Here is a 16,168-nt window from a genome sequence, read left to right as displayed (position 1 = left end):
TGCTCCATCTCAGTTCCTATCGGATAAACTTCACTGTTTCTCTTGATGAGAAGCTATAAGACGATGCTGCCACCATCATGCTTTGCAGTGGGGGTGTTTATTGAGTGGTTCACTATGGGTTTGTGTCAGATGTAACACTGCATTTAGACCTGAAAAGTCAAATTCTGTGTTATCTGACAATAAAACTATTTGTGACATGTTTGCATTACCAGTTAAATATTAAGTTGAAAGGTTCTTGTGGTTTTTTAGATGTTAGTATGTCAATTCCATTCAAGGGTTTGTGGAATAACTGGAATATTGTTAAACTATGGACATTTTCTATCAACTGTCTGGTTGCCTTCACTTCTTAATCAACTTCACCATGCTCAAAGACATATTAAGGGCATATGTAATTTGAAAGACATATCATTTATACCTTTCTTCTGATTAGTGCTTTTGTACAACTTTAGGAGTTGATAACTCCTGGTCTTGATGGTTGGATTTTTCCTTGAAATTCACCACATGACTGAGGTATATTACAGCGTGTATTTATTCTGAAATCATGTGAACAACTTTTACTGTACACAGACTGAGATCTAAGGTAATTTTGTATATCTAAATAAATTAAGTTTGCCACACTAGAAAGGTTTTAAAAGTGATACAATCATTCTTTCATATTATTTACTTATTTTTGTTTTTGTTTTGACTGTGTGTGGAGTAGGTTGAAGAAAAATATATATGGCTGTTTTGTGTGTCATGACAACAAAACTGTGAAGACAATGCAAGTGTCTGAATGCTTTTATGAGACACCATAACCGTGTAAAGTTTTTCAAATCTATACATTAACAATGGCTCTAACTATAGCATTTTTTAGGAAATGCATTATTGATTTAAATTCATTTTGTCACCTTGAATGATTGATTTTAGGTTGATCATGGATCATTTAATGTTTTTGTTTTTCGGTTTTCAAAGTCAGGAATGATTAGGATATCTGCTGAAATATTTGGAACAGTGGAATTTGGGGGAAAAGATTAAAAAGGAAATTAACATATTGGTAAAGATACAAAATTTAAATTAGCCAAGTTTTTACTAGATGAAATCCCCCGTGTAAAAAAACCCCAAACCTCCATTTTTGGCAAAACGTTGATGTCATCAATTTGAGGTGCACAAAATAAACCCTGAGGCACAAGGATTTATACAGGACCTTCAGTGCCTCAGGATACGTTGTTCAACATTTAAAAACAGAAGTCACAGTTGAGTAACAAAGCTGTGGAAAAATGTGCCTTTTCTCTTCTAGATGTGGAAGGAGCTGCCTGATTTTGGTCCAGAGCTCCTGCGCTACCTGGCAGAGCAGGTGCCCAGGATCTACTGCCAGAGCGCCGAGCCGCAGCCTGCGCTGGAGGAGGAGTTGGCCGTCCCTCTGCTGCTGCAGCCCCTGGAGTGGTACCTGTTCGGGGAGGACCCCTGCACTGGACTGGAAAAGCTGCAGCAGACCAGCACCTCTTCCCAGCTCTGTGGCCGAGTCTTCAAGGAAGGGGAGACCACCTACTCCTGCAGGTAAGACGCTGAGGGATTCACGGACCTGACAGGGTGTTCTGGGCTTTACGTTTTGCAAGGTAAAGCGGCATTCGTGTAGAAATTAGAATCCTCTGTACAGGTGGGAAAATCAATAAGACCTCCATTTCATTGTAGTTTTCTGCATTTAAGGTTTCTAGAGCTATGGTCTCTTGTGCTGTATTAATGACTATTTAGGCTACGTGTAATATATTATAGCTATATGTTAATGATATGGGAATAGAACAAGTACCACATAAATTGCTAAAAAAACGGCCTCAAAAAAGGAATATATTTATTAAAATAATTAATAACAATATTAATAATGACAATAATAAAAAATAAAATAAAAGCAACAATAATATTACGCGGTAGTACTGCCCAGGTGCGCAAAAGAGGGGATTAAAAGCCCCTTCTTAAAACTCAAATGAGAACTGTCAAGTACAGTGATAGCAGTTTTCTAAACTGATAAGTGTGAATAGCAGTATTTCATGTGAGAATAAAAAATGTATAAAACCAATGGCTTTGTGAAGATTAATATCAAAAGAAAGCAATGGTTCAGACAGTTTAAATGTGTACCTTTATAAACGTAACTGCAATCATGCTGAAATTGTTTGTGTGGCTGTCCTCCCTATATAATCTTGTGTAACAAATGTAATTATTAAATTACAGCTTAGGCTTTTTGGCTTTACAGGGACTGTGCAATAGATCCTACATGTGTGTTATGTATGGACTGCTTCCAAAACAGTGTACACAAGAGTCATCGTTACAAGGTAAGGATTGTCTCCTAATCGGTGCTTCCTTTAAGATCTGAGATGCTGAGAAACTTGCTTTTGTGACTGAGAAACCTAAACAATTCTAACACCTCAAGACAAGAGAAAAAAGATGTTTGGTATTGTACCAAGGTTAGCTGACTCAAAACGCATTTAAAATCATTTTGTAATTTTAAATCATTGCTTTGTTTTTTCTTTTAGTGTAGCTTTGAACAGACTACGTGAGTTTAGAAAAGGGGTCATGAACTACAGAGAAAATGAAAACTGGTGTTAATTACTCAAAATTTTGTGTAAAACGTAGTGACTGGGGTTAATATGTTCCAAATTGTTTACTGTATATTTTCTTTTACACATTAAGAAAATAAAAGGCTTCCTATTAGCCTATTATAAAGAAATGTATTCTTGCTGTAATTCGTATGTCTGTGCTTTTTAGCTATCTAGTAGAAAAAAAGAAAATAAATAAAGTAAACCCTTAAATGTGTTTATGTAAATTTGTTTTTTGTAGATAAAGTTTCAATGGTTTTCAAATAGGCAGTTATGCTTGCCCATGTTTATCATGGTAACATCCACCAATTACATCCATTCAGCTCAGTTAAACCCCAGATTTGTCCCTGATTATTAACAGGTGAGTTTGTTAGAGTTGAATCCATTTGTTTTATTTGTGGTCCTTAGACTTAGAAGCTGATACTCATCTTTTCGTAGTGTTCTGCCAATGTGTCATAGTAATGGGTGAATTCCACTCAATCCTCATTTTCGTCTATGATTAAATGGGTTATCAAAGTCCTGAGGTCATATTTCAAAAGCAATTAAACAAACAAACATTTTCATCTTGGTCAGTTCACTGATCATTAATTAAACATATTATTAACCGTTGGATTTTAATAATCAAGAACTGATCAAATTGTGAATGAGATGTTAAATTAAAATTAAACATTTAATAGCAGGTATCCAAAGCGTTTATTCAGGGATATGTTCATGTGTATTAATGTTGTGATCAAGTATCATCAAAAGGCATTGACACTGCAATTCAATTTCACTGCAGTTGAAAATCACAAACAAAGCATAATGCAGAAACCAGTTTGGGCATTATTTAGTGTTTGGCAATTAATATAGAAAGTTTTTAACAAAAGTGATCAAACGTTTGTTAAAAAAAGTTGAACTGCGGGATTTTCATGACTATCAATCAATTTGACTTAATCACTGTGACTAATTGATCTTGTTAAAGAAATGTGATATCTTTTCACTAGATGCATTCATCCTCTGGAGGCGGTTTCTGTGACTGTGGGGATGTGGAGGCCTGGAAGACTGGTCCTTCGTGTACAAAACATGAACCAGGAAGTGCAGGGGACATGGACACAGTATGTGTGTAATAACTGTAGATGTCAGGAAACCGGAGCTTGGAGTGGGAGGTGTTCATAGCAAAAATGTTCATGTATGGGCATTAATTAACTGCTTGCGTGATGTTGTGTTCTTCTGCACTCAGCCTAACAAAATCCTGCTCTTGGATAAATGTTTGCAACCCTATGACCTTGGCTGTTTTCAAGGAACAATTCGTTCCGTGGGAAATTTGCTAGAGTGATTGAGATCAGAAAGACAGAGAGGGACATGGAAACTTGTTTCTAGACCGGCTTTTTTAAGTTTGACGTACATGAAAATGCAGAACATTTGAGAGTGGTTGAGCACGAGTTTCACTGTCACCATTTCCTGCTGGAATAAGATCTGTGCAGACTCAGATTAAGCATTAAAGTAAGTTTTTTCCATCTATCCATTTTCTAACCACTTTATCTAGTTCAGGCTCAAGGGGTAGCCAGAGCCTATCCTGGTAAGCAACTGGTGAAAGGCAGGGTATAAAACTGGACTTGGATTCACACGCCAGGGACAATTTTCCCAAAAGCCAGTGAACCTACAAGTATGTCTTCGGACTGTGGTAGGAAAATGGGGCACATGTCGAGAAACCCATCTGAACAGGGGGAGAATAGAACCCAGGGCCCCAAAATAAGTGTTGTTTACAATAGAATAGTAATGTGCTTAGGCCAGTGATGTGTGAAAAGACAATACAAATAATCATTGATGATTATTGGTGATTGGTGGAACATAACATTAAAAAAGTATGGCAGAGCATAAAACCGAGGATAAGATTGGGGAGATCATTCAACAGATGTGATTTTAAACAGACAGCCCTTTACTCATTTTCCCTGATGTCTTTCCATAAACAGCAGGTGTTTCTATTGAATTAAAGCTTGCTGTTCTGGTGTGTTTGTGTTTCATGCTTTTATCGAACTGCATCTGTGATGCAACAGAACTCTTTCAGAATGCCCTGGTTTAATTATGAAAGCTTTTAGGTAAAATATTAGCTTTTTCATTGTATTTTACTTATTCATGCCATCTGATGTGTTACGGACATATTTGGTTTTGACAGTGGGTGATGAAACTATAGATAAGGAATACTTGATTTCAGAAAGGTTAGCTAATCTTCAAAGATTGTATTTGATATAGATTTACACACAGTCTGTTCCTAGATTTTTAAACCAAAAGTGTTCACATTTATTATTCAGTATGTGTATAGTTATAGACTGTTCTTGGAGTTAATCTTTAGGCATGGTGATATCTGTGACAATATTGAAATTAGTGCCACAACCACAACATCATGATTTATACTTTGCCCATTAACAATAGATGGCAATATCATTGCAACATAATGTGCAAAACTTGGCAGTGGCTTTAAACTTCAAAATTCAGTGTTAAAGCAGAGAAAAAAGATCTCAAATACTGAATTAAGATATGAAAATTAACAAAAGGTCCTAACTTCCAAAAACATTTGTTACATCATTATCAAAGAACTTGAGCAACATAGTTGTACACTAAAAACACTTTTGTGTATTTCTTATAAAGGCTTGTACAACCTTATTCTGCTCTGGCCTGTACTGCACTGAAACACTTAAAATGTCAACCTGTAGTGATGGTCACTCACACCCCCGGGTTGGGAGGGCACGGGTTAAAAAAAAAAGATTTTAGATTGGGTCGGGTGGGTGTGGGTCAAAACAAAGCCGGCCCACACATCACTATCACCCTGCATTCTCAGAAAAACCTAACTGGTGGGTCCAATGGAATATTTTCCATAGAGTACAGAGGAAGTAGGGTGAAAGTTCATTGCTACATTTTTGGGATTATCATGGAGATTTGCCAAGGAAATGTTCCTGAAAAATCAAAATGTGCACATTGTGTTAAAAGCAAGTTATGTTTCATTACTGTGAATAGTTGTGTATATTTTGGTAAAGTGCAATTAAAAGTTATGATTTAGTAGCTTCTTAATGCTGAATGCTGAACTTTTATTAAATGCATTATTACTTTATTTGCTTTTATACTTGGTTTGTTTGAAGTAGTTTTGTTATATCTGTTTTATATCTATGTTGGCTCTAGTAAATGTTGCAGCCTGTATGGCACTTGAAAGAGTGTAAGCTGATTCAAATTACTATTAAATCAAAGCTATGAGCAATTTGGGCGGTGTAGTGGCACAGTGCTTTTTAAGGACTATTTGGTCCTTTTTAATTCTGAGTGGTAAAATAAAGAAGTGAGAGTAAGTCAGAAATTCTGCGAAACTCTTTATTCTAGTATAGGTCCACACAATATTCTAAAGTATGCACACTGTTTTTCTTCATTATGAATTTTAAGGCCATCATTTCAGTTCTGCCCAGTTTTTCAAATATTGTAACCATTAGTGAACAACCCACATGACACATAAGTATATAATTATGAAGAAAAAGACAAATATAATTCAGATTTATCTCTGTACAGCTGATGCCGTCAGTTGAAGTGTATTGCTGCCTGGAGCTTTGCTTTTTAGATTTTCCTCCAGTGTAAGTCTTAGAATCTTAAGTGCAAGGGGTAGGCCAAGAAGTCTTGGTGAGAACTTTAATTCCCTCCCATATCCTCTTGGTCCTGAGTGGTGAAATGTTTTTTGTGTGTTTTGCACAGGGTGAGGAGAGTGTTTTGGAGGAAGGCTTGAGGGAGAGAGCTCTAAGACTGTTCCAGATTCTCTTCCGGTACACTGTCGACATGCTGGTGTGGGAAGAAGGGGCAGAGCTACCTTCATCATTGCAGCCCCGGTATAGTAGTAATGTTTGTCTCCACAGAACAGGTTATGGAAATCACTAGAGGGGAAGTTTACATAGATAGTGAAGGCTATGTCTGGATAGAGCTGCCTTTTCCATTCTCTAATTGAAGCCTTATTGAACAAGAGATTTATTGCCAAGTCTTTTGACCTAAATGTAAAGGGCTTCAGTATTATCATCCTCCTGCTTTTATCTTCATTTCTTCAGTAGTGTAAGCATTTGTTTACACCCTCTGACCCTGTGACTATAGGGAGTTCTTTTGTAACCCAGAGTCATTGACTTTTTTGCAGCTAAAAAATCTGAATAAAATTACTTTTGGCTGGTCTAAGGGTCTACTGAGATAATTTCAGAAACTGATATTTTATGTGCATTCATATGTTAGAGAAAAGTATAAACAGAGAAGAGAAGGTGAAAGAAGCTTGGAGGGCTTGTCCTTGAACCATGACCAGAATATGACTTACAGTAACAGTTCTATGTCAGTGACTGAACAAGCTGACTTTAAGCTGTACATCTGAATAGGTAAATTAAAAGAAACCCACCAAATTGTTGTTTTTATTCCTTTATGGGTTAAAATTCTAGAAGGACAGTATGCTTTGTAGTTATCTGCAGTAATAATTTGCTCACTTACAAATATGTTTTTTGGGGGCATTTTCGATTTGATGTAAAGGGTTCACAAACTGTTTTCTGACTTTTGGACATTAGAGATATCATTCCTACTTGATTTGAGCTTTTTAACAAAGAGAATAGAAAATATGAATACTGTTGTATCTGTTAACTCGTTCATTCTTTTCTAACTTGCAGTGTGAAAGAAGATGTATATTACTGTGTACTGTATAATGATGAGCACCATTCCTATGACCATGTCATCTACACTCTCCGGAGATCTGTGCAATGTAACCAGAGTGAGGCACAGACCCACACAGCACTTATTGACAAAGAGGTAAGGGAGAGAGCAGATGAGTGAGATGGCAGTGTTGTAATACTGTATTCTTATTGTTCTTAAATCAGAAACCTATGTTTTAATTCTAGTTTTTCTTTTCAGTTGTTTTGTACTAAGTGTTTTGTACTTTTTGCTCGTTAAATTTAGCTTTCTCACTTCAACCAATGTGATTTGAAATTGTAGAAAATTACTCACTGAGTGCCATGAAAAGTAGGAAGAATTGCCGTATTGCCACAAGTGCAAACATTAAGTGGTTAAAGCCTTAATGGGTATATTTGATTGCATTATTTAAAAAATGATTTGCACTTACAATTCAGAACGTTTGGTGTATTTTTGTATGGGAAAGTAACGCACTGTATGATTATATACTTTCTACATTGACATTTCTATAGGGACGCAGAGCCGTGAAAAGAGGCACTAAGCAGTCCTGTCAGGAAGCTAAGGAACTCATTAGGGTAAGTGCAGAAATTGTCTGAGAAGGGATATTAAAGCTTACTGGTATTTTTAATTGTTCCAGTTCTATTTTACTAATCATCTTTAAGAAGTATTTCCAATAGTGTCCCTTAAGTCCTGTTAACTGATTTCTTTTTTCTTGTTTTAATGTCTGTTGTTGCTGTTGCCATTTAGATATGCCAGCCTAAGTATATCTCTACTAGACAGTTTTATATATATATTTCTGAAAGTTAAATAAATGAAGCTAGAATAACTATGACTTTTGTTTCATCACATACCAGGGAATATCAGTGAGTTATGGACAGTTTTGCAATTATTAACTTTCACCTTTAAATAACCTTTTATTTTCTTGGATATTCAGCAACAGAAATGGCAACAGACAGTTTCATGGGGCATGCAAATTAGAATATTGAGCAAGTACAGGCTTAAACCTTCTGCCAACTGTGTAAGTGAAGGATATTCTGAATCTCCTTTGTGTCCTGTGTTGGCAGTCAACCTCAGAGCACATATCTGTGGAGCCTCTGCGAGTAGAGATCCTACACTGTAGTGTGATGGCTCACCAGAGTTTTGCCATGCGACTGGGAACCTGGTTTCAGAAAATTATCAACTGTTCAGGTCTGCCATCACCGCCACTGTGTTCATTTTCTTGTTTTAGGCTAAAGCCCACTTCTAACCTTAAAAGCAAGCGATAGATGTTAAGCCAAGCTGTTATTTTGTTTAGAAACAATGGCATTAACATTGCAAATAATCAAGCCTGATAAACATATGTGAACTAGTAAAGAGAGTAAGATGCTTAAGTTTACAAGTTGTCTTTTTTAGTGATTTTCTTTTCCCTCTTTATTCTCAGTTGGTTTTCGGCAGGTCTTCTGTCAAGTAGCCCTGGAAGCACATCCTCTTCCAGACAGCCAAAGTCTCATCAGTAGACTAATGCTCTATGATGCAAACCTTTATAAAGGTAGGTATCTTGATTGTTTAAACACTTCTCTCTGACCGCTGTGAATTTAATACTTTTTGTGCCAAAGGGCTTGTGTTTTTGTTGACAGCACACTCACTGGCTGGCCAAAATTTTAGGACACCTCATCCTTGGTAACGGAGGTTAACTTATCTGCATTCAATGCAAAAACAGTGAGTCACACGACAGAATCAGGTGATCCTTACTTCAGACTATACTGAGTAGGATTAATGTGGATCTAGTGAATGAATGATATCCAGAAGTCTAAAGATATGAAAGAATGTGAAAGGTCAGGTAGGGGCCAAGTTAGCTGAGGCATCTGTATGGCATATTTTCAGAAAGTATTTTGCTAATATGTAGTAAGTTACAAACACAAAGGGTATCTGTAATTAGGGAGTCTGTGTGTGAAACTGTCAGCTTTGGGACAGGACTAAACAGATGCTGTTTTGGCATGGAAAGTGATGGACAACCCACAGTTTGGCAATTTATCGACAGCTGTAGTTGTTGTCCTGGACCATCCATAAAACAAACTCAATGCAGGAACAGTTACTAAGAGTATCAAATTATTTTGGATAGTCAGTATCTTTATATGTGTAGATGTACAATGCATATGTATAGCATGATTATTGTATTAACTTTATCCATTAACTTAAAACTTAAACAAAATCACCGAACTTAAAACATAGCTGAAAATTCATGTACAGTAGTATATAAAATAAAGTCCATAAATTCAACGTAATGCACTAAATGAAACAATTATGATACATTATTAGCAATACTGAGATATAAAACGTGCACTTAAATTACATCGTACAACATTCCTAATTTTGTCAGTTGCTTATATTCATATTGTTATTTGTACCTATTTGATACTACTGCTATTTGATACAACCAGGCATTTAAGTAGATTAATCTGAGTGAAATTCTTTGCACAAATCTATAACACTTTTGCCCCCATGGGATTTGAATCCTCACCTTCCAGTTATAGTCCAGAACCCTAAGCAATGATGTAGTATTTATTAAGTAATTGTAAGACATGACATACAATGCTTTCACTGTAGCCTGTGTATTTTATTTCCTTAGGAGCCCGGAAGATTGTACATGAGCTAATTGTCTGCAGTTTACTGATGGAAACTGAATATAAAAGGCTTTTTGCTATTGAATTTGCAAAGGTAAGCATGTATATTTGTTATTAATTTTGCAAAGGTTAGAATGAATGCCTTTCAGATCTAAGGATATTTAGTACTAGTCCCGATAAAATACGTTTTGACTGAAGTAGTAGGACTTAGGTTTAGTGTCTTACAGATGCAGCCATTCAAAGTGCGCGGTACACACACGTACCGGAGGTAATTGGCTACGGCGTCGCGCATTATGACGCACGATGACGCGCGGTACCGCTGTACGTGATTGGTTGACCGACAGGGGCACTCGTGGTCCGTTGGTCTGTCGTAGAAAGATTAACAGTAAACGTCTTTACTGTGCCCGTTGTAGTATTGAATATTCATATGGAATTTTACCACTGAAGGGAAATCTTAGTAGCTGAGCATAAAAAGAATAGGAGCATACTGTAACGCGTGTGAAGGCCATAAACGATATTAATTTTGGAACATAAACATACAGTAGATGGCTGGTCTCGGTACTTTAAAGAAAAAATACACACCAGTATTTCATTTCTCCCTAAACATTTTAAGCATCGAAGTCTTTAACTAACGAGATACCGGAGTCAACAAGCATACTTTTAGAATTTGATTAAAAGGGAATATAATTTGGAATCGCGTATCTAAAGAAATTAATAACGATATAATTAAATTCATGTACCGCAACACAAGAATAGTACACGCTGTACATTGTCTGTTGATAATGTTTTTGTAGTGCTTTTTCAGAAGTCTCCATGTGACCTTGCCGGTGGCGCTGTGGGTTAGGTTCCTGACTCCCATGTCACACGGTCTGTGATCAAATCCCACTCAAATCTTTGAAAAAATGAAACGTTTCCCTTGGTCAGAGATTAAATAAAACCTCACTCGCACCACACAAATTTATATTTCTAAATATCACAACATGATCGAATTTAAGTCATTTTAATAACAATGAATAGTCACCTAGGTGTTACAACATAAACATTTATATTGATTTAAATCGCATTTTGATTTAAATCGCAAATCCGGGTTTAAATATATGTGTTTTTTGATTCATAATCAGACAAATGCAACATAAATTGATATCTTTGTCTTCTAAGTATCTTAATAAACTTTCAGCATAGCTTTCTCCCCATTTAGATTTCTTTTTCTTGGGCTCTTGGGATCAAACGTGGAAAGATTAGATTGTAATCGTTTTTATTTTTTAAATACATTGCGGAGTTAAAGCAAGTTAAAGCCTTGATTTTATATATCACCTTTAAAAGTGGAATCTCAAAGCAAAGTAAATACCCAACACCGATTGTACCCAACTGTTATGCTAATAAAGCACCTTGAATTGAATTGAATTGAGGGAGAGAGGGGGGAGGGCGAGCGAGAGAGCCAGGACAGACAGGCAAATAAGATACACTCCACAGACATTCACAACAGCGACATATCATAAAACGTTTGCACATATAGTTAAGTTATTACTTGGTTTTCAAAGTGCAATGAAATACAGTATTGTTGTTGTTGCTGTTATTGTTGTTTTTATCCTGTAAAGCGTTTTGAGAAGCCACCTTTGAAGGCGATATATAAAAGCGCTGAATCTTATGGAATGTGTTCCGCCGGGGATTAAAAAAAAATATTTTTTTAATCGCGTATCTAAGGAAATAGCAGTATTACTTTGTTCATGTTTTTATTATTGTTATAGAGAAACATGATCAGATTTTCCCCGGTTCAGAAAAAAATATCTAAAGTATACTAGTTTGTCACTAGTATACTTTTAATAGTCTTTGCTGTGCTCTAGAGGATCCTTGTGATATTTCGAGCTCTGGTTGAATGATAAGTGTCACAGTTTAAATACATTTCATAGTTGGAAATCATGAAACGCTCTGTTAAAAGCAAGGGAGTTTTTATGTCCGTTGCAGTTTTTTTTAAACTGAATCAGCGCTGAACATGTTGAATTGACTGAGCTCCGTTCTGTACCACACAATGATCCCCCCAGAGTCTCTGCCCCGGGTGATTTGTTTTTTTTTGACAGAGGGTAAAAAACTCTCCCTCTCGCTTGCCCTCCCCCCCTGTGTATTGTCTGTTTTTTTTGTGCTGTCCTTTGACAAAACAAGGCTCACCAGATAATGTGAATCGAAACCTGTTTTTCTAGCTTTTAAAGTCGTGCGATGTGTAAGCGGGAACACATCATTATATCTTACATATGAAAAATACATAATATGGCTCCCAACCAAACGCAAACGTGTTTTTAATAAGATGCTTTTATTCGTTCATAATCCGACAATTTCAGGAAGACTAATGAAGGTCTGGCTTTTTTTCTGGAAAACCATAACTCTGGTCTTGTCCAGATTGACTGTCAGCACTCAGGTCTGACAGTGCTGCTCCAGCAGTGCCAGGTTCTGCCACAGCCTCTGTTCTGTGGGCGACAGCAGGACCAGGTCGTCTGCAAAGAGCAGGAACTCGAATATAATGTACTGTACTTTGCATGATTGGAAACAAATGCGTGATTGCGAAATGCTGTGGTGTTACTTTTACAAAGACGGTCAATGGAAAAAAAGAATGTTGACCAGGGCAATACTTTGAGTTTACACTTACAGCTTGTCCAAGGTCATTCATTATTAATACTATTAGTAATATCTTCGTTAAAGACTTTGATGGCGACAGCTCAAATATGAGAAGTTGAGCTTTATTAGCTCCACCATGCGGAAATTCCGGATACTATTATTTTGCTTGCGGTATTATAGGAGAATTTACGGTAACTAGCGGTATTTACCGGTAACTCGCGGTAAACTGCGTAAAGCGCACCGGAAAATAATGGGGTATCGCCCACGCATTTTGAATGCTGCATCTGTATGTGAAAGACAGCTCCCCCTGCAACAGTGTTGCTGGTCACCATATTGGGAAATTGGGCCATTTATGACCCACCAACACCACTTGCTTCAGCAGCCTAGGTTTTCTCAGAGGTCAACTAATACCAGTCTTGCTTTGGAACAAGTAATAGGTTTATTCCATGCTGAAAAGAGAAGAAAGAAAACACAACGTTTTGGCTGTGAAGCCTTCTTCAGGTGTCGGATGTCACACCTGAAGAAGGCTCCACGGCCAAAAAGTTGTGTTTTCTTTCTTCTCTTTTTAGCATGGACTAAACCTATTACTTGTTCCTTTGCAGCCTACGCATGCTAATGCAGCTACCCACCTGAACTACACCAATCTTGCTTTGCTTTTGAGATCTGACAGGATCAGACTAGAAGATGATAAAGCTTAAAATTTGCAGTCATTTTGGACAGGTTTGTTTTTTGATATATCCAGTAGCAAAGCTCTCATAGTTTTTCTTGTTCTAATTTATTTAAGCAACAAATACATCATATACACTTGCATTTTACTGATGGAATCTCAATATAATGTTTCAAGGAGATGGCTCAATTTGGCTGTTCCTGTACACATCAGTATTATTATGTTTAAGTAATTTTTTGTGTAACTTGGGAAGTGAGAAGTTGTTTGAAAAAAAGTGTTAATCCCTGAATTCGATTTTTCACAGCATTATAAGCAGCTCCAGAAGGACTTCATTAATGATGACCATGAGCGGAGTATTTCAGTAACAGCTTTATCTGTGCAGATTTTCACTGTCCCTACATTGGTGAGAAAATAATTTTTCTAGTTTTCATGATTGACATGATTTTTTTAAAAAAATTATTCCTAATTGCGTCTTACTACAATTGTATTGTTTATTGAATGCAAAGAAAGAATTATCAGCTACATCCAAGTTAAAAATATAATATATTTACTTGCATGCATGCTCTTAATTAAGTTGTTATTTATTTGATTGTTATTTATTGGATTGTGATTGATGTTCTTCAGCTTTTTACAAAGAAATGACATGGTCCTAAAGTGTTATCTTAGTGTTTGTGTTGCTTGTGATGTTTTTTGTGTTGAAACGTTGTCATCACTGGGATTCTTTGCAGGCTAGACAGCTGATTGAAGAAGGGAATGTCATAAAAGTGATCATTGACACTGTGATGGAAATGTTGAGCGAACATCTCGATGGAAACAATAGATTTCATTTCCAGGGATACAACTCAGACAAGTTTTTCAGGATTCAGGTTGTCTTTCATGATCTCAAGTAAGTGCTATATTTCCAGTTTTTTAGGAAACATTGCTTGAACACGTTTTAACTCATAGGTTTTTCATTTTTCCATTTTTGGCATACTGTGTTTTGACTGTTCACAATGTTTTTATGGCAGATATATTTTGATCAGCAAGCCATCAGTATGGACTGAGAAACTACGACAGCAGTTCCTTGAGGGATTTAGAAGATTTTTGGCAATGCTGGCCTGCATGCAGGTACCTTTGTTCATTTAGACTGACATGAAAAGCAGAAATAATTTCACTGTATCATGGTTTGGTTTCAAGTGAATATATTTTGCCATGCTAAAAACTGTAATGCCCAGTTACATTTTTTTCTGTGTTGTAGCTTATATGAAGGTTGAATTAAGCAATCTTGTGCAGATTTCTTTAAAACATCTACATCTTATTTTTGGTTATTGAAGATTGAATTCAATCGAATAATCCCTTCCAGGTGAAAATCTAACAGAAATTGAAGCACTGTATGTAATCTGGCTAGAATTTAATTCTGTTCATGAGCAATTTTAAAACAGGCTAGATTAATAGTCCTTTATATGATTGTATTGATTTGCTTTTTTATTTAATGACTTGAGGTGAGGAATGGATAAATGACATCTTGGTTTAATGTACTAATGTACTGATGTTCTCTATGACATAAATTTTATCATACTCATTTTATATTGTACATTTTGTCTCAAAGTGCTATTTTAAGACGACGTTCTTATACAGCTGTATTGTGTATTGGTATTACTTAAATGAAGAAGTTATAACTCAGATTGGTGTCTTTCAGGGAATGGAAGAAGTGAAGAGGCAGTTTGGTCAGCATATTGAGGTTGAACCTGAATGGGAAGCAGGATTTTCTATTCAGATACAACTCAGGCACATTCTCTCCATGTTCCAGGACTGGTGTGCATATGATGTTAGTATTCACAGTTGTCAATACATAACTATCCAATAATCTCGTATTAAAGTGAAAAGAAAAGCAAAAGCTAGACAGCTAAATATTGAATTTTATACTGTTCACATTTTTTGTAAGTCAGAAAAGGTTTTCTTATTTTGTGTCTTCTTAAAAAGATATGAGTATATGAATGTCAGGATTTCCTGATACAGTGCAAAATGCTCAACCAGTTTGTATTTTTTCCTTTATGACATACATACATACATTTTTTATCATTGCGTTTTAGGAGAAAGTTCTTCTACAAGCCTTCAAAGAAAGCCACATTGCTTTGATGCAGTGTACAAACCAGACCTTCAACAGCGAAGCCACAGATTTTTATATGTGTAAACACATTTTGCGCACAAGACCTTACAAAGTGTCTCAGGAACCTGTGAGCATCCACCTTCCTATCTCCAGATTGCTGGCTGGTGAGTAGCAGATTTCTGAGTAGCACCAGGGACTCATATTCACTTTTTCTTACCCATGTTAAAAGTGCAAAATTAGCTTCTGCTTACTCAATAAGACAATGAGTGTATTTTCGTCAATGAGAAATATTTAATTTATTTTATAATTAATCAGATTCCTAATTTGTTAGTTTGTTTTTAAAATATGCTACTCTCGTGTTTAGACCAAATAAACTAAGCCTAATTTGTAAAGCGTTTTGGATTACACTGAATCTTGTTAAAAACAAAAATTTTGCAGGATTGAGATTTGTAATGTTTTTATTGTGTATTGTTTGTAGACTAGTATTTGAGTACTATAGTTGTAGTTATTTCTTAGATCTTCTCTGAGTGAAAGATAATAAATGTATGCAATTCTTTGTAGTCTCATTAGCCAAAACACACACAGAGTAAGATTTTCTTTTTAATTTCTTTTAATACTCTCATTTAAGTTTATCATTAAGATTCTTTAAGTGATGACATATCAGAGGTGTCTGATAAGATTGTGCTTTTGTTCTGGCTTCTAGGTTTATATGTCCATATCTGCAGAACTGGCACAATAGCGAGGGTTCACGAGTACATTGATGAAGTGAGTACTGGTGCCTGCCTTACTGCTGTCAGCAAAGTCTGATGTATGGGATGTTCCATTTGTTGCAGGATCTTCCCTTTCATGAATGCGTTTGCTAAGATCAAGTTTAAGCTTTCTTCACGTAGCAAGTGAGTTCATTAAATGTTGTTTTAAGGCTGTGAGATCTTTGTCATTGCTGATTCTGTGTCTGTATTTC

General features: G+C 36.1%; 1 protein-coding gene across 3 annotated transcripts in view; it reads left to right on the top strand.

Annotated features, from left to right (window-relative positions):
- Positions 1-16,168, top strand: part of ubr1 (ubiquitin protein ligase E3 component n-recognin 1) — a 41,520-nt gene that overhangs the window by 1,744 nt on the left and 23,608 nt on the right. For all 3 annotated transcript variants that reach the window (XM_015350832.2, XM_015350831.2, XM_015350829.2), the window contains exons 2-16: positions 1,277-1,536; positions 2,228-2,306; positions 3,554-3,664; positions 6,282-6,412; positions 7,220-7,358; positions 7,751-7,813; positions 8,303-8,426; positions 8,659-8,766; positions 9,847-9,935; positions 13,423-13,521; positions 13,847-14,004; positions 14,126-14,225; positions 14,797-14,925; positions 15,191-15,371; positions 15,911-15,972. In XM_015350832.2, coding sequence (XP_015206318.2) covers positions 1,277-1,536; positions 2,228-2,306; positions 3,554-3,664; positions 6,282-6,412; positions 7,220-7,358; positions 7,751-7,813; positions 8,303-8,426; positions 8,659-8,766; positions 9,847-9,935; positions 13,423-13,521; positions 13,847-14,004; positions 14,126-14,225; positions 14,797-14,925; positions 15,191-15,371; positions 15,911-15,972 — 1,833 coding nt within the window. The remainder of the gene's footprint in view (positions 1-1,276; positions 1,537-2,227; positions 2,307-3,553; positions 3,665-6,281; positions 6,413-7,219; positions 7,359-7,750; positions 7,814-8,302; positions 8,427-8,658; positions 8,767-9,846; positions 9,936-13,422; positions 13,522-13,846; positions 14,005-14,125; positions 14,226-14,796; positions 14,926-15,190; positions 15,372-15,910; positions 15,973-16,168) is intronic.

The sequence above is a fragment of the Lepisosteus oculatus genome, chromosome 8, assembly GCF_040954835.1.
Source record: "Lepisosteus oculatus isolate fLepOcu1 chromosome 8, fLepOcu1.hap2, whole genome shotgun sequence".
NCBI lineage: Eukaryota > Metazoa > Chordata > Actinopteri > Semionotiformes > Lepisosteidae > Lepisosteus > Lepisosteus oculatus.
The sequence above is the reverse complement of the archived record's forward strand: the minus strand, read 5'-3'. Positions and strand labels throughout refer to the sequence as shown.